The sequence below is a fragment of the Aethalodelphis obliquidens genome, unplaced genomic scaffold (genome assembly GCF_003676395.1).
Source record: "Aethalodelphis obliquidens isolate GAN/ISIS:26980383/991018 unplaced genomic scaffold, ASM367639v1 scaffold16, whole genome shotgun sequence".
Taxonomy (NCBI): Eukaryota; Metazoa; Chordata; class Mammalia; order Artiodactyla; family Delphinidae; genus Aethalodelphis; species Aethalodelphis obliquidens.
The window spans coordinates 23,500,710-23,524,958 of record NW_020837960.1 but is presented as its reverse complement, the minus strand read 5'-3'; the positions used below and the strand labels follow the sequence as shown (position 1 = coordinate 23,524,958).

At 37.3% G+C, this 24,249-nt stretch overlaps 1 protein-coding gene across 4 annotated transcripts in view; it reads left to right on the top strand.

Moving 5' to 3' along the window:
• Positions 1–4,595: 4,595 nt before the first annotated feature.
• The window catches only part of NBEA (neurobeachin), a 627,914-nt gene continuing 608,260 nt past the window's right edge, over positions 4,596–24,249 (top strand). For all 4 annotated transcript variants that reach the window (XM_027116524.1, XM_027116522.1, XM_027116523.1 and 1 more), the window contains exon 1: positions 4,596–4,927. In XM_027116524.1, coding sequence (XP_026972325.1) covers positions 4,619–4,927 — 309 coding nt within the window. In that variant the 5' untranslated portion in view covers positions 4,596–4,618. The remainder of the gene's footprint in view (positions 4,928–24,249) is intronic.

Below are 24,249 nucleotides of genomic sequence, written 5' to 3'. Positions count from 1 at the left end.
ACAGAGACAGAGTGTATCCAGACTTCAACTAGCCAGTTGTCAATGTCCCTTATGATATCCTTTGGGACAAATTATACCAAACAGGTACTTAAATCAGTGGTTTTCAAACTTTTGGACAATGACTGGCAGTGAGAAATAGATTTTTCATATTATCTGGTAAGCGTACATGTACATATGTATGTGTGTCTGTGTATGTGCATGTGTGTGCACATAACTAAAATAATGGATGTGCTGTGATGTTTTCCATTCTATATTTTTCTATTATATTTCATTAAAAAAACAAACTGCTGGTTGTAACCTACTAAATCTATTTCATGACTCACTAATGGGTTGGGACCCACAGTCTGAAAAATGTGAATTGATTTCAATCAGAATGTTTCTCGGAACTACAGAGCTGTTTTTATCCTATTGAATAAAATATTTGGATGAAGATATAGAAGGATTGTTCTCAAATTTGCAGATAATAAGGTAATAATAAGAAGACAAAGTTTTTGCATGATATAATCAGGATTAAGAAACTCTTAGCAGATTAAATTTAAATAGAAAATTAAATAGAAAATTTAAATAAAATAAAAATTAAATTAAATCTACAATAGATATGTACAATTCTGCACTTTATAACTCCAAATCTACTGGTAAAGCTACAGATTGGATATGTGCTGCTGCCTAGGAGCAGCATGTCTAGAAACAAAACAAAACAACAACAAAACAGAACCTTGGTGTTTCAGTTCACAATAATTTTTTTTTTTTTTTTTTCCCAGTGCGCAGGCCTCTCACTGCTGTGGCCTCTCCCGTTGCGGAGCACAGGCTCCAGACGCACAGGCTCATGGGCCCAGCCGCTCTGCGGCACGTGGGATCCTCCCGGACCGGGGCACGAACCCGTGTCCCCTGCATCAGCAGGCGGACTCCCAACCACTGCGCCACCAGGGAAGCCCCACAATAATTTTAAGATGAGAGGGGAATGGAACCAAAATTGTTTGAGAACCTACTACATGCGAAACATGAATCATTGGTGTCATGTTGCTGGAAAACCCAGAACCAAAGCAAAGCAAACTAATTTGACTTGGGGATACATTAACAGGAAATCTATTTCTAAAGATGGAGGTTCAGGTAAGAGTTTCCCTCTATTTTATATTGTCTAAACCTACCTAGGAATTGGAGTACCCTGCTCAGATAAAGGTTAGAGGAAAGCAAGAAACTTGCTCTTTAAAGGACAGGTGAAGGGAATGGGAACATTTAGCCTGGACAACTGCTGTCTTCATTCCTTTTTTTTTTCGGTTGCAGGGCTTGCAGGATATTAGTTCCCTTACCAGGGACTGAACCCGGGCCCATGGCAGTGAATGCACCGAGTCCTAACCACTGGGCAGCCAGGGAATTCCCATTCATTCATTCATTTTTAAAATAACTTTATTAAATGTAAATTATAAGCCAGACATGTTACGTGCTGAAAACACAAAAATACTTACAGCTTTGTCTTTTCCCACAGCCAATGAAGGGAAACATTAATTATCGACACTTGCTACTATGTTAAGTACCTTAAATGTATTATGTCCTTTCATCCTTTAATCCTATGAATCTCTACTTTGGGATGGCTAAAATAAGGCTTTGAAGAGAATTCATTTGCCCCAGATCACACAGATAAGTGGGTTGTGGAACTGGAATCCAAACCCAGCTTCCACTGAGTCCGGAGCCTGTGTTCTCAACCATTACACAATGTTGCCTGTTGAAACTCAGATTCAGGGCCTTCTTATCTTTGAAGGACTGTCCTTTGGAAGTATGGGTATGCATCTATTAAAGCAAGAATCTATACAAAACTGACATTCACCACGTAAGATATATTTTTTTAATCTGGAGATTTAAAAATGAACATTATAGGTAGCCTCTCATTATATAGCTATCTTTCATTTCAAAATATTGTTAATGCAAATGCTAAGTTACTGGTACATCTGTAAGAAAAGAAGGTTTGTAGACTAAAATGAAACAGACCTGCTTGAATTTTTAAAAGTTTATGCTTTGGGGGGGCAGTATCGAAAACATGTAACTGTGCAATTATAAAGTCTTGTAGGTGGTTATAATTGTTCCTACATGTGTTTACAGGTCATTCAACACAGACTGTTCCTGTATCCTAAGGGTACAAGGACATATTTACTACATACTGGCTGCTGAGTTGAAATTATTTCATTGAATTCTCACTTCCTTATGGGATAGATATTCTAATCCCTGTTAGTGAATCAGAAGACTGAGTTCAATAACTTGAGGAGATTGCACAGGTAGTAAGTTGTGAGTGTGATTCAAAAGACTGTGTACTTTGCACAGTACCAGCAACTTCGAGGAGCTGACAGGGAACTGGAAACACTTTTTAAAGACCAGAAGTAGCAAAAGGTAGAACCTGCTGCCATATATATGAACAGTGGGGTGAAAAGAAGCTAGTGCGATGACCTTTCAACCTGGATTTACATATGTAAGACAGATGTATCATTTTAAACTTGCAAATGAAAACAGTGCTCGCAAAAGTAGATGCTATTCACCTGGGACAGATAAAATGCTATAGGTGGATATATGTCACAGGATTTTTCAGTGACAGCATATCTAAGTCACACTATTAAGGCTTAGAGGTGTCATAAATTTCCCATACACTTTTAATCTTTCTAACATTTTATAATTCCCTTGCTATTTAATTTAAATGGACACACCAATCACCACTCCTTTCAGAAATTTTTGCTTAACTATTTTAATAATTCCATTACTTCAGCACAAGTTTAAACAAACACACACAACCAGGAACTAATCCTAAGCACTGGTCTTGAGGAATTTTGTTATACATGGCCTGTGGTACTTTAGAATTTTAATGTGTTCCAGTATCCTGGGAGTTAACTTGACTAGCCAATCCAATTAAATATGAGTAATAACAAACCAGATTACGACTGATTTGTATATTGACTGTTCTCACTTGAGATGACAAAATGACTTGAATATACCTCAAGATACCTAACAGTTCTGGCGTCTTCCAACATTATCTTTATTGAAAAGGGTATACCTCATGAAATATTAAAGAAAATTACATCCTTCATTTCGAGGAAAACAGCAGTCATGCCTATATAGTTTTAATTGAACACGAGCAGCAAGACTGCTGTAGACATTTTAATTTTTTAAACTAAAAGTAATTTTTTCATTCTATATATGTGAAGACACAGAAATCTACTTTTACCACAGATCTAGGCTGGCAGAGAATTACCCATATTTTAAGATAATTCCCAAATCCTCTGAACTATACATGCCTAAGAAAAAGGGAGGCATCATTAACTGGCATCATACCTGAGGATGGTTACTGATTTTTAAAATGTGTCATTTGTGTATCCCACCAAACTACTACCCCACAGTGTCACACAGTGCAGCCTTTTTAGTCTGGGAGGTGAGTTCGAGAACTGTTTGTTGTTCAGAGCTCCATCCAGAGTGGATCACTGTTTGACAAGTTCTATTTATGTCGTGCCTATGTGTGCAGGTGTCAGCCTCTTTCACGGCTGTAGAAAAAGAGCCCCTATACTCCATCTGTATCCTTCCCCCGATAATGCAGGATCATTCCGCAGAGCGCGTTTGCTTCTGCTTTGCCAGCCACTTTTTCACTGGGAAATTCCAGGGGGGCCCGGCAGGCTGGAGTGAGGGAAGGGCGAAGAGGGGCAGAAAGAGGCCGTTTGCCACTCCCCTACCTTACAAGGCACCTGGCACTGGCAGTAGCAGCTGCTGGATGCGACGACGAAGATGATGAACCTCCTCCTAGCAAGAGGATATTGAGGAAGTTAAGGAGGTGGCAGCGAAGGCGAGACACACACTCTGTGTCCTTCCCCGCAGGGAGAATCCACCCTCCAGGGAAAAACTGTGAGGAAGCCACCACCCGCCCCGCCTCTGCCCGCTCGCCCCAGTGTCTGGCAGCGGTCCCCATGCACCTGCTCACCTGTCTATCCATTCACGGTGGTTGGGGGAGGGACGAGGGGTGTCGGGCTGGGTGGGTGGAAGGAGAAGGAGGGCAGGGCAAAAGAGGGGGTGCACGAGGGTTCCGCCCCCGGAGGCTCTGCGCAGGCGCAGTGGCCGGTACCGCAGGCAGGGGGCGGCAACATGGCGGAGTGAGCGGCGGCGTCGGGGCTTCACAACAACAGTGGCGCCCGTAGCGGTGGCGGCAGCGGCGTTAGGAGCATCGGCCACAGCCTGAGCTTCAGCACCGGCCAGCGCCGCAGCCAGCTGCTCACGCCTCAGGGCTTTTCGGAGCGGCGGCAGCATCTCCGCGGGGGGCGGGCCGGGCCGGACGGACCGGGAGGGGGAGCGAGAGGAGGCAGCGGCGGCCCCAGCGGCACAGCTGCTGGGCGGGCACTGCCGCTCGCCGGGCAGCGGTTAGCGGCGCCGCCGCCGCCGGGAATAAGCTTGAGAATAACCCTCCGCCTCCGCCGGGGAGGGCGCCGGAAAGGGCCGGGCTGAGGCGCACGCGGGGAGCGGGCCCGGCGCCGCGGCGCTGGTGGATGCTGGGGCTCCGAGGCGACGGCCGGGGGGCGGGGGCCGAGGCAGGTATAACGGTACCGGCGGAGGCAACGCCACGGCTCTTTCATTCTCCTCAGGAGGGGGGCAAATGGCGAGCGAGAAGCCGGGCCCGGGCCCGGGGCTCGAGCCTCAACCCGTGGGGCTCATCGCCGTCGGGGCCGGAGGCGGAGGCAGCGGCGGCGGCGGCGGCGGCGGCGGCGGGGGTAGCGGTGGTGGCGGCAGCGGGATGGGGGAGCTGAGAGGGGCGTCCGGCTCCGGCTCGGTGGTGCTGCCCGCGGGGATGATTAACCCTTCGGTGCCGATCCGCAACATCCGGATGAAATTCGCAGTGTTGATTGGACTCATACAGGTCGGAGAGGTCAGCAACAGGGACATCGTAGAGACGGTGCTCAACCTGGTAAGGGAAAAGGCGTGCTCGCCATCTGCCTCCCAGCCCCCATGGCCTCCCTTCCCAAACGCTGGCTCCAACCCCTCCACCACCCCCCTGGTCACACACGCAGCGCGTCCCTGCGAGCCCAGATCGTCCGGCGGGTATTGCTTAGCGGGTGACCTGCCTGCGCGTTGCCCAAGCCACGCCACCTCCCTGCTCTCCTCCGGTCCTCTCCTGCCACCTGAGCGCAGAGCCCAACTTAACACCGCTTATTATCACTTCTCATGACTATGAGTCGTCAATTGTTCCTTGCCGTGCAGGTTTTGGGTTGACTTGAGAGTTTAGTTAGGGGGAGCGGAAGGCCTCCTTTTCTCTGGGGTTCTTTCTCCGACACTCTTAATTGTCCGTGGTGTGGCTCTCTGAGGATGGAAGCCTTGCCCCTGGAGCCTAAATTCCCCGGTGCTGCTGAAATGCGAGAAGTGCATTAAGTCCAACTTGAGCAGCTGGGAGGTGATGTTTTCCATTGAGGAGGAAAAATGGTGCAGTTTTGCATCTGCCTTTAAATATATTACGAGGCTATGTTGGAGAGTGTTGTGGCTGTATCCCCCCCCCCCCCCCAATCTCTTTTTAGGTAGCCTTCCTTTCTTTGTAATATTGCCCTGAATATGCTGACCTCTTAAGTAATTTTTGTGCACATCAGATGTTAAAATGTGAGGACACCAAATCATACAGGTTGATTTCTGTGGTTGCCTTCAGAGAGCATGGCATGTGGATAAAGATTAGAGGAAAGGTGTTAAATTCAACCCTAGGTTTTGGTATCCTTCGTGATAAGAAAGAGTTACTGCAGAACTGTGTATGACTTAATGTTTTGCGATATCTATCTACGGAGAGGCTAAGAAGCGTTCAAGATGTCAGGGGAAGACATGGGGAGGAAATAAAGAGAGGAGAATCATAGATTTCGGATAATAAGACTAGTTCATTTAAGATTAATTCATGTTTTAATGCCTTGTAAGTGCAGTTTTTGCTGCAGCAAAGCTTTTTAAACAGTTTCCTCTGCAATACCTAGTCTTTGACAAACTGTAAGGTTGGGTTTTCGAAGGCAAGCTTAAATCAAGAGCAATCAGTTGGCTATTGTATTTGGTGTGGAGTCACAGGAATATAAAAATTTGCTTGCAAGGAGATTTTATCACACCCATGCAGTCAGAATTTTCAGCTAAGCAATTATTTTTATTTGATCTATTGGAAAACTGAAAGAAAGCTGCAGCTACAGCAGTGGTGCCCTGAGACAGGGACAGGGATTAGATAATGTCTTTGGTTTCTGTACCTCTTAAATTCACAGAAGAGTTAAAGCTGTTTTTTTTTTGTTGTTTGTTTTGCTGGGGTGTCACGTCAAAGATAAGAGAATATTTGACTTTTCTTTGTTAGATTTATGCCTGTTTAAATACCAAACACCTCTTTGTACTTCTGTGTACCTATCAAACAAATCACAAAAAGTCAGTGTAAGTTTGGGGGGCTGTCACTGCGTTGGTATAACCAAATTCTTTTTAAGACACTAATAGAAATATTGTTTTCTTGGGTGTTTTAATTATAACCAGCTGCAAATAGGAGGTCAGTACTTGCCCTTTTTTTTTTTTTAATGAGATGAAATCTCAAAATATGTTAGTAGGTTATCAGGTACTGTATTTATGTAAATTTAAAAGGAAACATTTAAAGGTTTTTTTTTTTTTTTACAGTTTTCCAGATTTCCAATACCATTTTTACCTTAGATGGTGTGATATTAGGTTATTTTTAATAAGTATTTGTATGCTTACTTAGTACATTTTAACGTGATAAGAGGCAATAGGGGCTCCCACAAGCTGGAAACTGATTTGAATGTGTAACCAGTTTGGACTCTGCAGCAGTAGCAACGTATGCTGGATCAGTTCTTAACAGATGGGGTTCTATAGATATACAGTAGGTTAAGAAAGGAAGTGAAATATTTCTTTTGAGGTAAAAAAGAAATTCAATTCTCTTCAGTGCAGTGAAAATCTGGCATGAAGTCTCAACATGCAAACATTATTTTAAAGATTAACTTTACCGTTAAGCTTTATTAGAGTAATCAGAAATAAGGTAATACTGACATGGTATATCCCCAAATCCATTTAAGACATTGTAACTGCATTACAAAGACATTTTTATTTTTGGCATAAAGAAAGTTATGTTTAAAATTTCTTTGTACGTACTTAAAGAGTACAATTGATCTTTAAATGGAAACTTTTGGGGAAAAGAATGACAAAAGGAGCTATTTACTATTAAGTTGTTAATTATATTGATTGTGGAATACACGTTAGTCATTTGCAGTGTAGTATTTCTTGAATGGTAGGTTTAGTGCTTTATCTTTACAATATACTCATGATGAAAATGTCATGTGAAAATTTAAGTTGATTGAGAAAATATTTGGAGATCATAGGCATTTAAAAAATAATTATCAAAACTTAATTCTATTTATTTAATGAGTAAATCAGTAAAATCCATTTAGGGCACTCAGTGGCTTGCTAAAGGTTGGAAGCCTCTAATATTAATCTCTAAAATGAGTTTTTTCAGTTTTCAGTCTTAATTTAAAACATTAAATTAAAAAGTAGGTGGAATAGTGAAATATTTATCACAGTGATTTCTATGACAGAAAAGAAAGGAAGAACTAATGAAACTTCAAAACAAAACGGTTTCTACCTTAAACAAAACCCTGTCTCAGTCACCTTTGTCAGAATATTTTTTTTTCCTTTTTTTTTTGTATGTTATTTTTCTTTATATGATGAGAATACTGATACTTGGTTGTTAGGTTTCTCACATGTCTTGCCCAAAGAATTAAAAGTTTTGCAGAGTAAAGTTGAAGTATGCATTAAAATATAGGACTCCTTTAACACAGCCATGGTTGTAATTTTGGGGCTTTTTTCTTTTGCCAAAGGTAGAGGTCCATTTCCACTATTAGGTGGATTGTGGGAGTTTGTTGAAGAATCACCATGGAATGAGAAATAAAATGAGTAATTTCCATTGTAGATGAACATATTTGTACAATGATATTATAGTTGACTTGAAACATTCAAATACAAGGTGGACAAGATCAGGAAGATGAGTAAGTTAGTTTGTAAATAGGTTACAGTGAGAGTGTATTGTCAAGGATTTTGCATTGTAGCTTTACCGATGAAAAAAACTGATCAACAAATTTTGGCTTTGGGAGGTATTATTTAATGTGGCACTAAAAGAGCATTTAACTGTAGAAAAGGAACTTTGTTGGTTGTTTCAGTTATAAAGCAGGCATACTACTTAATCCATTGCTTCCTTTGTAAACACACTTAACGTATGTTTATATAAAGTTTTTCCTTCCTTGAAGTAAATTCTATGTATACATAATGTGTTCTTTGTTTATAACATGAACATGTCTTCTTATCACAGATTTTAATATAAACTTATTTTTAGAAAAGATAAAATAAAGGATTAATATTTACTTAAAGAATTGACAGTAGGACTTTTTTGAATAGCTCTCTTAGGTAGTATAAATCTATAACATTTAATTTGCAGTTATTTTTTCACAAATTGTGCAATATATTAGTGTATCTTTAGCTGTAGAAAATATTTCCTCTGATAATTTTATTTTTTTATGTTCTAAGTGGCATACTGTATATTGTATTAAAAGCATAACAAGATACTTTGAGGGGACTTTGTGGGCTAAGGGCCTCTCTTCTCTTGACATATGGATCATGGTATTATTGTTCAAAGGAAATTTGAAAGTTATTCTTCTATACTTGAATGTGACAGTAACTTTTCTTCCTTAGAGTTTTTTTCACTTGCAGCTGGATATAAATATCTTTAAAATTATATTTTCAAGATATTTTAAATTTCACAAACAAAAGATATGTTTTTGAACTAAATTTACTCTAAAAATATGTGGTTGCATTTTGAATCATGAAGTCCTTAATATTAAGTCCTTAATATTAATAAAACCACATTTATTTATATTAAAAGAGAATTTCCTACATTTTAATTTAGGTTGACATGTAAGTCTTTACATATTAATTTGAATTATATTTTATTCTTGTTATCAGGTATTGAAAATTAAATTGAGTACATATGTAAATATTGGAAGTTTCAATACCTTAAGGAGTTCTGAGGTTTTCCTCAAAAGTATTAATTTAGTCATAAATGACATTAAGCAGCATATATTCTATAACAAGTCTGTTATCAAGTTATATTAATTTTAAATAAGTATTTTTTATATTGCTAGTCAGTTTTTGGCAAATACTATGTGGCTAATTAAATGTATCTCAAGGTTCCCTCATCTTTTGCTATATATTTTTCAAACACAGTGTCAAGAAATTCATTGGTTCCAGCAAAATCAGCTCCCATTTTGGATCACCGATGTAGCAGTATTATACAATTCAGTCATCCACATTTTTGACTATTTACTTTAATACTATTTTGCATCAGTTAGTTTCATAGATTTTTCATTTATTGCCTGTACTTCTGATATTTTGTGCAATATCAGCATATCTCCTTATACAAAGATATACCTATCATTGTCTAGTATTGTGTATAGTATTTAGTTATTTATACATGTTTCCACTCCTATGCTGTGAACTCTGTGAGAGCAAAAGCCTATATTATGTATATTTATTTTTTCTATTTCTGGCTCTTGGATAAAGTAAGTGCATTTTGAGTATGCAGGACACCATTATTAGGCAGTAGAGGACAAGTTTCTGAAATTCTGTTCAACAGTAGGGTCCAGACCCAAGATCTTGAAATAAATTAGACTCCTGTAAAGTTAATGTATTGCCTATTCTTATAATTAGAAATATTTGTTGAATATGTATGATGTTCTCTATGTAGGCATTACTATATATGTAAATATTATTTTGAACTGACATCTTGGAATAAGAATCTGTTAATTATTTTTCAATATATGTATGTCAAGTATATATACATGTAACTAAGATCACATTATTTTAAACAAAGAATAATATATATGGCATTGAATAGAAATTAAAAAAAAATGTAGCCAGTTGTCATGTTACTAGGAATAGTGGGCATTTCTTGTTTCTGTCTGTCTTGCATACATTTCCCCTTTTTGGTAATAGTACCTCAATTTTCCTTTAATGAACCACTCATCCTCCATTCTTAGTTCAGCTGGTTCAGGTGGGTTCAGGTGGGCTCAGGTGGGCTGGTGTATAACCCAGACATGTCCAGAATCACCATGATTGGTTCAGGGATGAGCATTTAACCTGAGGGGAGACACAGGGTGAGTCACAGGACTTGGGAACTCTTCCTGTTGGGGATGTTGAGCTGGTAGACTCATCCTATAGCTGTAGGTACCTGTATTAGAATTTGACCAAGTGTGAAACCAAAAGAGATAAATATATTCTTGATTCTTCTTGAGCACTTGGAGCTCTCTGTGTCTGTGGTTATTATCTTCTAACCATTAAATTCTCTCTTTCAGAATTTATTATTGTTATTAGCTTTAAGTCAGTTTAAATTGGATTTTTGTCACTTGTAAATAGAAGGAATTCTTACTAGCATAGACATTAGTAACTGGAAGTGGGGTATTGTAGGAACAGACCTTGAATGTTGAAATGGAGTGCAAGGCAGTAAGGACTGCTTTCCCCTAGAAATTCCTTAAAAGGAATTATGGGACAGCTGTTTCGATTGTCACCTAGGTTGTCTTTGCCCATGGAGCTACTAAAATTGGAACTTTAGGGATCCTCAAGTGTGTTGTCCACTTCTTGCCTTATAAGAAAGGAGTTTGCTTTGGTCCAAGCTGGAATGCTTGAGAGCACAGAGGGGAGAAAATATTGTCCTTCCAAGTAAGAGAGGCCTTTTCTGCCTGTAGCTACCATACAAGAGAATCAGAAAATCAAGAACCATGAGGATTGGAAAGCCCGATTTTGTGTGTGTGTGTGTTTTTTTTTTTTTTTTTTTTACCCCATGCTAAAATTGGTAAAAGGAAAGACAGGAGTTTAAAGCCAGGTAACGTTCTGTTTTACAAGCTTCTCTCAAGCACCTCATGCATTATACTCCCAACCTCCTGACCAAAATAACAATCCAGTTACTAAAGAGTTTTAAAAGAGGATGCAACCAGGGAACAAGTGATAGAATAGCTGTGCCTCCTCATCCAGCTTATTATTTCACATTGCTTCAAGGGAAGTCATTAAGCAGAGTGTTTTAAGGGATGAGTAATGTGAAGGCCTATTGCTATGAGACTGAATATTGCTATGAAATTTAAAAGGTAGGTTGGTATCTTGACAAGATCTCTGGCTTTGGTTACTAGTTCAACCAGTTGACTGAAATAAATTGACCAAAAGCTTTCTGAGCTTTTAGGGAAACTATTTCCAGGGCAACCTCAAGCCTGGTAAACAAAGACCTGTGTTCTTTTTACTTCTAAGGCAGTTCTAAGCCTCAGTAAGAGGAAGTGGGTTGCTAAAGCAGTACAGCTGCTAGAAGGAAAATCTGAGGCCATAGAGGATAATGGACAAGTGAGGTCTTCTGAGATAGTGGTAATAAGTGCATCCAGATTGGTTGACCAAGAGACTCCATTCCCGTAACAGGCAATTCTTGCTACTCTGACCAGTAGTATATGGACTGTGGTTTGAATTAGTGACCATGGTTTGTTTACTGTTGATTTGCAAACTGGTCCCCGTGCACAGAGGGCAAGGAGAGACTGAAGAAAAGAGGCAGACCACTCCAGATTGGTAGCTGGCAGGTTTATTAAGCAGGGGAGCTTATGAGGCTTGTCTTGGGCAGCCGCAAGACGAGTGGTCTCTACACCTGCCTGCCAGAATCTTAAAAGTTAAACTACAGAGGCCTTAACTAAGTTCAGTCACATATACCATCCAGATGGTTTCAACAACACCTTGCTCTCGAGGCTATTTCCTTGGAAGCGTTCCCACTGTGGGAACAGTAGGCAGAGTATATATTCTAAGGACGGGGAGGGGGTGAGGAGCCTCTGATTGCCCAGATCCAGCTCATGGGTCAGCTGACAGTCACGTCCTCTTGGTTATTTCCTCCATATTTATCTTCTCCACTCTTCTAAGTGGGCATTATTATTATTTTCTTTTGCCATTGTATATTGATTAACGGAGGATAGTTAAATTTATTACATAGATATATATTGTCAGATTATGAGGTACCATGAAAAAATGCATGTTTGGAACTGACCAAGAATAATACTAATAGCATAAAGATTTCAGACTTGTAGCTGGATCCAGTAATTTGACATTGTCTTTGTTTTCCTCCCTGCCTCCCAGACCCATGGTGAAGTGATGAGTGCATTTTCTGTTGTGGTTAAGATAGTAACATTGTTAAACATGGATATTTAAGAAGTTATATATATGGAAAGAAGTGAATGTATAAGGTGGCTGGGTAGCCGAGGGCTAGAATGTTGTAGATTTCTTTTGGTTTTGGCTGCATAGCGTCCATTCCTTCTGCTGTTAACAGTTCTGAATTTTTTGATTGAGGAGTCATCTCTTCTTGATTCTTGGTTTATATGGTTTGGGGTTTCCCTGGACTCCTTTCTGCTTTCCTGGACCAGGAATAGAAACTGTACTTGGCCCATCAGTAACAGATATTGGTTAAATATCTACCTGTACATCTGCTTGATAACTCCTTTCATTCTGCTGGAGAAAGTAAAAGATACTCATCACTGGAGTTGCTAAGATGTTAGAATGTAAGTCTAGATTTGACTGTCACTCTGCTACTATGAAGGCAGAGTATGCTCGAGGATAGAGCTATCACAGAGGCACCAAGAACCAAGAGATTACCGATGACATCTTTGGAGCCTTTCAAGTCACTTATACTGCCAGGTTTTTCAGTGCATTAAGCTAATACATTTCTTGTTTTGCTTAAGCCAGTTTGAATCAGGTTTCTATTTGTTGCACTCCAGTGATTCCTAACTAATATTTAGAATTAAAATTATAAAAAAACTTTAGGTATTAAGTATCATAGGACAAATCATAAGAAAAATAATTTGGCAAAGGGCTTGATGCATTTCAAGAAAGAAGAAAGAGACATTGCTAATTATTACGAAAATTCATCTTCACTAAATAAGAACATAAGGTAATACTGAGATACCCTGAAAAACAAATGATTAAAAGGAAAATTACCAGTGTTTTATCAGCATGCTAAAATAATCTTAAATGACATTGTTGGGCATGTAAAATGGTACAGCTGTTCTGAGTAACATTTTCCCAATATGCGTCAAGAAGTTTAAAGAGGTTCTTGTCATTAATCCTTAGTTCTTTAGGCTAAGGAAAAATTACCTGTGGACAAGTATGAGGGTTAAATGTAGTTTAATGATATAAAAAATTAGCAATAACCTATATTTTCACATTAGGAAAAGGTTATGTAATTTTATATCTATGTTATGAAATATTATACAGCCATTCACACTTTATGTGCCTCAGTTTCCTTATGTGTAAAGGAGTTACCTCATAAAGTTGTACAGATTAAATGAATTAATATATATAAAGTGCTTGGTACAAAGCTAACTTTGTATAGTATTTACTATTGTTATTTTTTTATTTTTATTTTTTTACTATTGTTATTTTTGTTCTTATCTTGAGCCTGATGACCATATGATCATAGAAAGAAAATAATGATCTAACTAAAACTGAGTTCTGTTTTAGCTTGGATTACCTGAGCTGGTGAACCTGTCAGAGAAGGAATCTCAGGTGTCCACCTTCTAATGAAACATAGGGGGTCTGTTTTGAATCCCGCATAGTCTTTAACAGCGTATGGGGTAATTTTTCCTAATGGGAAATTGGGGAACGAATAGGCGTGAGGTGACACAGCTTCCTTTGCCTAGAATTCCTTCTATCTCTTCCTTCCTTGACATGGCTGAATTTCACATCTGGATGTATACTAGGCCATGAAGGGTGATCCTGGGTAAATAATACCTCCCTCTTGGAGTATTAGCTTAAATATTTAGAAAACTACTTGAGTTACAAACATAAGAGGCAAGTTAGGGGACTGAAAACTATTTTGTGATCAGTTGTTTTAGAAAATTATATTAGTGTATATTTTAATAGCTCTTAACTGTTTCCAGTGTACTTGCAAAATTGTGCTGTGTTAACTAATCCTCAGAATAACTCCCTTTTCAGATGCCATTCCTTCTCTACAGATGTGGAAACTAAGACTGCAGGAAATGTGAAGTATTAGACAAGGTTATCCAGGTATTAAGTACCAGGGCTAGGACTCAGGCCTTCAGATTCAAAGGCTATAATCTTCTCCATTATTGAACAAAATGTAGCTGCTTAGAAATTATCCCAAAGGCTTGCATTATATGAAGAGATGATGCTGGAAAGGGAGGGTCGGGTCCAGCCAGCATCAGTGAGCTGATTCTGTGGTAGAGAATGCTGCCCATAGAGGACTCAGGACTTGCTGATCACAGGAAATAAAAATGAATGCAGGACAGTTTGATGGATTTGTACACAAAGTGATCTAACAGCCTATATTGTGAAGTATTAATTTTAGAGTTTTGGGGAATGGTGATACAGTATTATAAATGGTAACTAGCTTTCATTTGTATACCTTTTCACTAGGCAAAGTGTGGGTATTTTAGATATTACTCTGAACAAGAAAAAAATAGTATACATTGATATATTTATTTTATGTAGAAAAAGTAGATGTGTTATGTTTTAGTGTTAATCAGATGCACCACCACACATACCATGTTTGCTTGGATAGAACAAATGAGTTAACTAGAGTCTAGGTGATATAATTTCCAATAATTGTGATTCTTCTTTCAGTTCACTGAAGTAGAGCAAACATTGTTTAATAGAAAATTTTATGGAAGTGTTAAATGTCTAGATATATTTCTCTTTAGCAACTACTTCCATTTTCTGAAAGAAATAACTTGTAGCTGATTTAAAGATGGTATATGAGTATTTCCAGTGTTTTTTAAAAACTTTTCATGTGTGGGGAAGGAATTGGCATTTATAGAATTGGGGTTGATAACATACCGTATGTTTTTAAAATCCTCTACCAGCCCCTTTGAAATAAATGTGGGTCTACTTTAATATAATAAGTAAACCACGGCTGAAATGAAGGGGCTTGTCCAAGGTTGCAAAGCAGAAATTAGACTCAAAGCTAGATGTTCTGTTCCTAGGTTTGTTGTTCTTTAATCTTTACATGTCAAGCGCTATGTTAAGCATACAATATGCATTATCTTATTTTATCATCTTGACCTGCAATATAAAATCTTCAATGAAATAAAAATAGTCATTGTCTTTCTAGGTTAAACTAAGTCTGGTATTTTAAAAGAGGAGAAGTATTTTCAGCTCTAATTATATCAGCAATATTTTATTATAAAATGTCATAAAATTATTGTACTTGATTTGTATTTATTTTCTATAACTTGATTCCCCTTTAAAAGTCCTCAAATTTAAATTAAGTGTTTAAATTATTTTTAAAGCTTATGAGATATGAGTCATCAGTGGAAGAATTTTCTTTTATTATGCTGTCTTGACTGTTACTTGCTGAATAATCATTGCATTTTTCAAGTTGTCATGTCTTCCTTTTTTTGTCTAAAAAACTCCTGTTCATGTTTCAAGAATCAGCTGTTGTCCCCCACTTAAGTGATGCCTTTTCTGATCTCCCCCTAACAGCTCTTCCTCCCATTCTGTGCTCTCCCATAACACTTCGTACATAGTTCAGATTTAGCATAGTTCAGATTGCCTGTCCTATTTTAATTATTTGTTTACTTGTCAGACCACCCTAGAGACTCTGAATCCCTTGAGATCAGAATGTTGTCTTATTCACCTTGGTATCTTGAGTACTTAACATAGAATCTAGAATTTTGTGCTGCTTAGTGAACTTGTTTTGAAAGAGGATTTTTTTTTTCACATTTTATATATTTTGCTTGTTTTTGTCACTTCTGGCTTAGTTACAAATCTTGTCTTCTCAGACTATTCTGGTTCTTTTAATTTCTGTGTTTGCCTCTTCCTTAACATTTCAGTTTTTATTTTTTTGAGGAAGGGGGTGGATAGAGATATTTTGATGTGTTTGTATATATGTATATGAGGAGTCATAGGGTCTTCAGATGTGGTGAATAGCCTGACTCTTATCACTTGCATAGGTGAGGAAAGAACCAGTTGGGTTAAGATCCTGCAGGTTTTCACAGAATTCGAATTATCACCTAGATTCCCTCTTAGTCCAGTGGGTTTTTTTTGTTTTGTTTTTGTTTTTCCACTTTATCTTGGTGCCTGGAGTTCCACTTTGCCTCAGCCCATTTGGGGTCATAACTCTCACGGAGAAGCATACCTTTTTTTTTTTTTTTTTTCTTTCTTTTAACTCAGGCACACTCAGAACACTTAAAGTGATGACTAAATAAATTACTGAGTAATCCTAACCTAGTGTTCTATTGCCAGAGTCAAGATTCTCATTGGGAATATAAAAAGGAATTTCATGGTCCCTACCTTCAGTAACTTGAGGTTCATTACAGGAAAAAGAAGAAAAATCAGACAAATTCCATTGGCAAAAAGTGATATTACAAAGGTTTAAACAAAATGCTATGGAGACATTAATGGTTCCACTACCTTTGCTTGGAGGAATCTGGGAAGGTATCATTGGTTAAGTGACTTTGGATTGGATCTTGAAGGACAAGTAACTGTTTCCCCGCATATAAAGGGCAGGAGTGGAAAACCTTTCCACACAGAGGGACACGGGTCATGAGGGAGTCTTTCCATGGCTGTGTCCACTAACATTAACTACAAACCGCATCAGATTAGCTTTATTTCTTCTTGTAGAAGTCCCACCCCATTTTTTTTTTTTTTTTTTTTTTTTCATTCCATGAGTGTTCATTAGCTTACTTTGTTTTAAGGTCTTTCAAGCACAGGGGAGGTGATAAAATGTATTAGGTGGTAAAATGTATTCATTGAGTTATTTGAGGAGTTCTGTTTGTGTAGGTATTTGTGGTTCATGATTAAGAGTAAAGGTGGAGGAAGAGATGAAAGGAAAACTAAGGGTGTTGAAAGTTATTTTTAATTTTTTCAGCCTTATAAAATCAGAATTCTTAACAGTAACATTTTATCAAAGTAGAGTTAATGGTTTTCTAAAGTCTACAAGGAACTTCAAGTGGGCCTGATGCAGTTCAGTATCAGGATCACCATTAAGAAGCCTTTTTTCTCTTAACTGGTCTAGTATTAGTACTGTTTTGTTCAGCTTCTTCCTCTGTAAGGAAATCCTGTTCCCTCCCACCCCCTAAAGGACAGTGGTTTTTCCTTTCTGCAAATCAAATTATAGTTTTTCCATTAGCAGCATTACAAAATTTCAAAGAATGTTCCAGAAAAAAATGTTAGACGCTAGGTCAAATAATATTATATGTAATAGTGCAGCAACTATTTATAAAATAGTATATTTACTTTCATGATTTTTAAAAGTTGAGATTTAATGATTCATCTTTAAAGTATGACTTTTCACGCTGTAGTTTCTTTGGAGTATCCGTTCCTATGAATAAAATATGCTAAGGCGTCAATTTTGTGTTTTTTCTTTCTTCTGGGTGTTAATCTGTTCACATGCTTGTTTCATTGCTATTATTGTTGAAGTCATCCCCCTGGCAGACAGCAGGCCCTAATTGGGTGGGATTGTAGTTGCAGTCTTTTAGCCATTGACTATACTAAGTTTAGATTCAAATGGAAATGTAACCCATTTTTTTGGTCTCATTAGTACCACACAGGGACTGACTACACTAATTGGTCACAGTTCAACCAGCTTGCGTGAGTGGTCTTGGAGTTGTTTTGAACCATTAACATTTTTTCATCCTGGGCTTTAGGATAAAAAGCATTCGTTTTTAGGATGACTGACTGACTTATTTTAGGGGTGGGTGGAGTAGCTGTGAAGAAGCATTTTTCTTTGTGAAAATACTCATTTAGGTACTTTTATCGAAAGTATGTTGAGCAAATAGGTTTTAGTCAGATTTGCTGGGTTTTTTTCATTAATTATGTTGGGCTTTTTAAATTCTAGAAATAACGTTTAACCTGATTAGTGATCTACACTCTGAAAGGTAAACTAATGTGTTTTAGTTACTGCATGACAAACTGTCATTCACAATGACAGCTGCACCCAATTACATTGAAAAATTATGCTGCCAAACTCTGAAATAAATTAAAGATGACCTGCTTAGAAAATATGGGATATAGACATTTACAACAGAGATTTCACTTCTGGTGAAAGAGTGCTTGGGGTTTTGGATCAATATGATAATGCATTCTGTATCTTAGAGCCCAAACTTGATATCTTTGTATGTAAGAGGAATAAAGGTATATATTAATGGAGAGGTAATTTATGAGAATAACATTTAATAATTAGATGTATCACATTTGTGGCACATGTTATTAGTTGTTAAAGAGGGACTCTATTAGTTTATTCTTGAAGAAAAACTAGAAAGTTTTGCTTTATATAATGATAGTCAGCTATGCATGTTTAATATGCACTGTTACTGAATTATGTAATTTTACAGTTGACTTAATTGTCACTTTCTAATTGTCTAATTGTCACTATATTTAATTTGCAGGTTTTCTAGTTCTTTTGTTCATGGTTACTTCTTCTTCCTCCTTCCCCTTGCCCCCTCCACTATTTAAATACTGATCTGTTGGGTCTGAATATATATACTTATTTTCATCCTAATGCCACATATGACCACATAACCATTTTATTCCACAGATATTTTTAGAATCCTCACACCATGTGTGATGCTAAACACTGAGGGTACAATGATCAAGACACAATCCCTGCCCTGGAATTTTTAGCACTGCAGGGAGTCAAAAATACAGGCAATGAAATGTGTGAATTCTATGATAGAAATAAATTAGGGAATAGTGGGCAACACTGAGGGGAGAAATGTACCAAGGGAGTCAAGGGAGGGCTTCATAAGAGTGGTGATGTTTGAATTGAGTTTTGGAAGATGGCTAGATCTGTCTAGAGCTGTGCAGTCACAGAGTAGCTACTAGCCACATGTGGCTAGTGAGCACTTGAAATGTTCCATAAGCATAAAATGTGCACTTGATTTTGAAGAGCTGGTATAGAAAACTATCACATTAGTAATTTAAAAATATTTATTACATGCTGAAATCATATTTTAGATATGTTGGGTTAAATGAAATATAAATTAATTTCACCTATTTTCTTTTATATTTTTCTTTTAATGTGGCTAATAGAAAATTTTAAATTACATAACATGGCTTGCATTATATTTTTATTGGACAGCACTGATTTATAGGGGACGTCTCAAAAGTAGATGAACCATTGTAAGTATAGAAAGAAACTAATAGATATTCTAGCATGCTCTCTTTTAATATGTCTGCTTATGCATGTGTATATATACTGCATATTCATATACTGTATATACTTACACTTACAGACACATATATACATAATCTTTATATTGTTTGAGCCACTTATATTGTGGGTTTTCCTGTTAAGTGTCAGTAAACATCCTAACTAGTGCATTGACTTAATGGCAACAATTTAAAAACCACGTATCATTGGGGAAAACCGTGTTCTCCCTGCCCTGGTAAAAGTTGCCTAAATAATTCATGGAAATCAATATTGCAACAAATTAAAATGCACTTTATTGTCAGCAGATACTTTGGAAGGCAAATTGTAAGCATTGCTACAGAGTTGAAGAAATAGAATAAAATGTAGTTGTTTTGTAGGAGTTGGACGAAGTGCTGTTATTTCTAACATGTTTTGCTTATAAAATTTGCTAGATGGTTTCTTAATGGAATAAACAACTGCTTTTTGTGAGTTAACTGTTAAAAATTTTATGTGAAAATACACTTTCTGGAAATGCATGTATGTCCTGTTTACCAAAACCAGAAATTGAGAACTAACCTTACCTTTATATAGAGAGCAGAATATATATACTTTGTGAAGATTTACTTGTTTTATCGGAATAAGAGTCCCCTATTGTATTTAGGTTGCTAATTTCAGTGTTAATTATCAGGAGTGCCATATTTTAAATAAGACTCTGAATTGAATACTAGAATACTAGAATTCTGCAATGCTAATGCTTATCTTGGTAAGATTTCGAAGATTATCTTGTTTTCAGATACGGAAACCTAGGCAGCAGAGAAGTTACTGACTTAATATTTTCCATTATGCAAAGGATGTAAGGATACTTTCTTACTTTGAAATATTTTATCTTTGTCCTTTCTTCTACTTTTTCCTTCTTGTCTCCCTCGTATTTGTATTCTCATATGCCTTCGTATATGTATTGAAAGGTATTACATGTTTACTGGTGTCACTTTAAGTCCAAGCAGTTTTTACTTTTTTCCTCAGCTAATTACAGTTTTATATCTGCTGCAGTGTTTGTAGAAAATTGAGATCTTCATTCTCCTTTAATAATAGCAATAACAATCATACTTGATGGAGATGAGAGGGAGGTTAATTTAAACATACTTTTATTTATAGGTAATTGTTAGGAGCTGAAGTGCCCATACCTAGGGATAGTATGATCAAACCTGGGGAAAGAGTGAGATTGGAAAGATGATTCTTTTCTTTAAGGATTTCGAATTGTAGAAACAGAAACCACTGTGTAAATTAGAAAAAAAAATACTAAATTATGTGATCAGGCTTTTGTGGAATGACTAATCTGAATTCAGATTCTGGCTCTGCCTTTTTTTCCCTCTTGTGACCGTGAGTAAAAGTATGTATTAGAGTACAGTATCACAGAGGAGGAAGTAATGAACTATTTGCAGGAGTCAGGAAAGACTTCAAGGTGGAGGATTCTATTGAAATTGGCTTCCAAGGGGAGCAGGGGTTTGCTGAGTAGACAGGGTGGAGTAAGGGCATTCCAGCTCTGGAACTTTAAGTCAGCACATTATAAAGTAGTAATGTCTTTCTAGGAGTGAGCTTTCCTTCTGGCAAATTCCTGCCTGTACTTTTGGACTTAGCTTAAGCTTCTATCTCTACTATTGATCCTTCTCTAACACAAAGAGAGTTTTGAGGCAGTTAAGCATTTCCATTTTTGTGCTCTATTAGCACCTTGTAAATATATCGGTTTCCCAGCACCCTCAGGAATCACATTCTTGAAATGTAATGTGGTTGGCAAAACTGCAGTTGGCAAAGTCAAGGTCTCTAGACAACAAAGTGTAGGTAGATGAGAAATAAAAATAATGCCTTAAACATGTATATATTTGTATATAAGTGTATAGAGAAAAGTTCTATAATGCAGCCATTTCCAAAACAAACCAGGATCATCTGGTGCTTGTTTGTACCAAATATAATAAAAAAAATTAGTAATTATAAGTTTTTGTTAGATGTGCTGCTAGGCTGTTGACTGTTACTGATATAATAACAGCTCTTGGTGGGGGAAGAAGAAACACAACTACATTAAATGTACACATCAGTTACGAGTTATATGTTGATTTCAGAAATGTTAAAATGTGAAAAATATTCCTTAGAATAAAGGAAATATAGTATTCTCAATTAATACAATAACTCCATGACAGAGGCATTTCTATCCCCATTTAACACTTGAGAAAAGTGAGAGTTTGTGAATTTGTAGCTAAGGACTTTGGGCAATGTGGAGCAAGACATTTTGGCAAAAAAGAGACATGAGCAAAGCAAAATGTTCATTCCATGTAAGTTGATCTGATTAGGTAGACTAGTGTTGTCATACTCTTTCAGTAGTTGTGGTTGTTCTATCCTGAAACAATAGGATTGGTCACAGAGGACAGCCTGTTCAGTGGTGAAGTGTATTATTAGTGGGTGCTAATTCTTGCTCCATCTTGTACCTGATTCTTTTAGGACTTTTATAACAATGAACTAATGTCTTCGACTCTGTTTTTAGATTTATAAATTAATGCGTAAATGCTATTTCAGTCAAGTCAGTTTTTGTATCCTGGTTTTCTGTAAAGAGCTTGGCTGTTGTGGGACAACTAATTTGAATTCATATCCTGGCTCTGCCTTTTCTTTGGTTTGTGACCTTGAGTATCAAGTATCAATATTTCATCTCTCCAAGCCTCTGCTTCTCTCTCTCTTTCTTTGTATCTATGTGTCTATTTATCTATATCTTTTGTCTATATATCCCTCTATATATACTTCATATGTGTCTGTTCATATGTATCTGAGAAAAAGATGTTATTTTCCCTTTTATTCCTCTTAAGTGGGAACTGTATATATGAATTACATATATGACAGTTCATTATAGTAGTAAGTTTCTGCTACTATACAGAATGTTCATTTAGCACATTGCTATTCAAAATGTGGTCCACAGATCAGGTTTGCATATTTGTGAAGTGTTTGTTGGTCTAAGAGGAGATAAGGAGCTTGTGCCAGAATATAAATAATTTTGTCAATAAACACACTGTTTATTTCAAATAACTTTTTTCCCCCATAGCAAGACTTTCTTGATGAAGGAAGCAGTGTGTTAATTCATGTTCTGATTCAGTTGCCTTCTCATTGGCTGGTACTCTGAGTAGCTTGAATGGAAGGTACTTTTGGGGTACCCTCAAAGCTTAGTTTTAGTTGTGTTATTTTTCATTTGTGGTGTTAGAAAGGTTTGCTACTGTTAGTGAAAAGTATATTGATTTTGGACTTGGAGTCTAATCTTGTCTTTGTTACTAATTAGTTGGGCAAGTCGTTTACGTGTTACAGACCTTACTTTGCCTGACTGAAAATAAGGATTGGGTTAGATGACACATGTGGTCCTTTCAGGCTTTAACATGCTATTACTTTATGATTTTAAATAGTATTTTTTCCTTTTTTTTTTTTAAGAACTAGAACATAGACCTGATACTAAAGTTGACGATAAGCTACGCTGGGATAGAAACATGCTTTAAGAAGCTTGTTTTTGGAATAGATGTTTTTATTAAACTTCAGTCAACCATATGCCAAGAAGTTGGTTCTAAAGATAGAATGATTAATGAAACTGTTTTTTGTTTATAAGTAGTAATCTTCTAGGGGAGATAGACAAATAAATACAATTGACCCTTGAACAATATGGGGGTTAGGGTTGCCCAGACCCCAAGCACTCAAAAATTGCATATAGCTTTACAGTCAGCCCTCCATATCCACAGTTCCACATCTGAGGATTTAACCAACTGCAGATCATGTAATACTATATAGTATTTATTGAAAAATTCCCATGTATTAGTGGACCTGCACAGTTGTTCAAGGATCAACTTGAACAACTATATACAAGTAAATATATAAATGGAATAGTGATATGGACCAAAAATGTTGAACGAGGAGACTTTGAGAAACTAATTATGTAGAACAGGAGTAGGCAAACTTTTTCTATAAAGAACCAAGTATTTTAGGCTTTTGGGCCATATGGTGTCTATCACAACTACTCAGTTCTGCAGTTGTAGTAGGAAGGCAGCCATAACCAGTACTTAAAAGAAAATACATGATTTTCCAACACTAATTCTCTGGCACCAGTTAGGTGTCCTAGAATTCAGTGCAGTTCTAACACTAACTACCTGGAGTTAGCCCAAACACCACAAGTTAAGGGCTCAGTCCCACAAGACTGCCTCCATTTCAGATGCCAGCTGCAAGTGGGGCTATCTGAATTTCTGCCTGGGTGACAGCAACCCCTCAGGTTCGGTAATTTGCTAGAATGACTCACAGAACTCAGGAAAGCACCATACTGACAATTAGTTTTATTGTAAAGGATACAACTGAGGAACAGCCAAGGTATTGGAGTGGGCACACATAGCTTCCGTGCCCTTTCTGTGCTCAGAAACACATCAATGCATTCACTAACCCGGAAGCTTCCTGAACCTCATTGTTCAAGAGTTTTTATGGAGTCTTCATTATGTAGGATGATTGATTTAATCACTGGCCACATAACTGAATTCAATCTCCAGGCCTCTACTCACATGCTTGGACTTTCATTGGCCTTCCCCTCTCTTGAAACTATCTAAGGGCCCACCTTAGGTCACTTGTTAGCATAACCTTAGGTATGATCAAAAGAATCTAATCACGAATAACAAAATAAATTCCTATCACTCATGAAATTCCAAGGATTTTTGAAGCTCTGTGCCAGGAACTGAGGGCAAAGACCAAATATATATATATATATATATATATATATATTTAATTATACTATAGGCAACCTTAACCAATATGGAAATGAACAGGCATAGCTGTTTTCCAATAAAACCTTATTTACAATTAGGCAGGAAGCTAGAATTGACCTGTAGGCAGTAGTTTGAAGACCCTTGCTCTAGAAAAATAGGAAAGGCTTCTCCAAGAAAATGACACTTAAACTGTATCTTTTATTTCTTAAAAATTTTTTATTGATGTTATAGTATTTTATTATTATTTTTTAAAGTCTTTATTGAATTTGTTACAATATTGTCTCTGTTTTTTTTTTTTTT